This window comes from Tupaia chinensis, unplaced genomic scaffold, assembly GCF_000334495.1.
Source record: "Tupaia chinensis unplaced genomic scaffold, TupChi_1.0 Scaffold000063_1, whole genome shotgun sequence".
In the NCBI taxonomy this organism is placed as follows: Eukaryota; Metazoa; Chordata; class Mammalia; order Scandentia; family Tupaiidae; genus Tupaia; species Tupaia belangeri.
Window position 1 is genome coordinate 2,032,116 of NW_006159521.1, and position 255 is coordinate 2,032,370.

Sequence of the window (255 nt, forward strand, 5' to 3'; positions counted from 1 at the left end):
AGGCGCGCCAGGCAGTCGTCGGTGACGTGGCCGCAGCCCGACAGCGTGACGGAAGCCAGGTTGGGGCACCTGCAGGGAAAGCGCGGTGAGCCGGGGCGCGCGCCGCCCATCTGGCCCCAGACCTGGGCTCATTGGCCCTGAAATCCACCTGACCGTCCTGGGGACGCTCCACTTTTGACCCAGCTGGAAACCTACCAGCCAGTGTCAGGAACCTGCTTGGGCTGGGGAGGCCTCGGTCAGCGTTCCGCCTGGTTC

At 68.2% G+C, this 255-nt stretch overlaps 1 protein-coding gene across 1 annotated transcript in view; it reads right to left on the reverse strand.

The window, feature by feature from the left end:
- Positions 1 to 255, reverse strand: part of FBXL22 (F-box and leucine rich repeat protein 22) — a 5,368-nt gene that overhangs the window by 2,506 nt on the left and 2,607 nt on the right. The window contains exon 3 of the mRNA XM_027766077.1: positions 9 to 69. Within this exon, the coding sequence (XP_027621878.1) occupies positions 9 to 69 (61 nt within the window). The remainder of the gene's footprint in view (positions 1 to 8; positions 70 to 255) is intronic.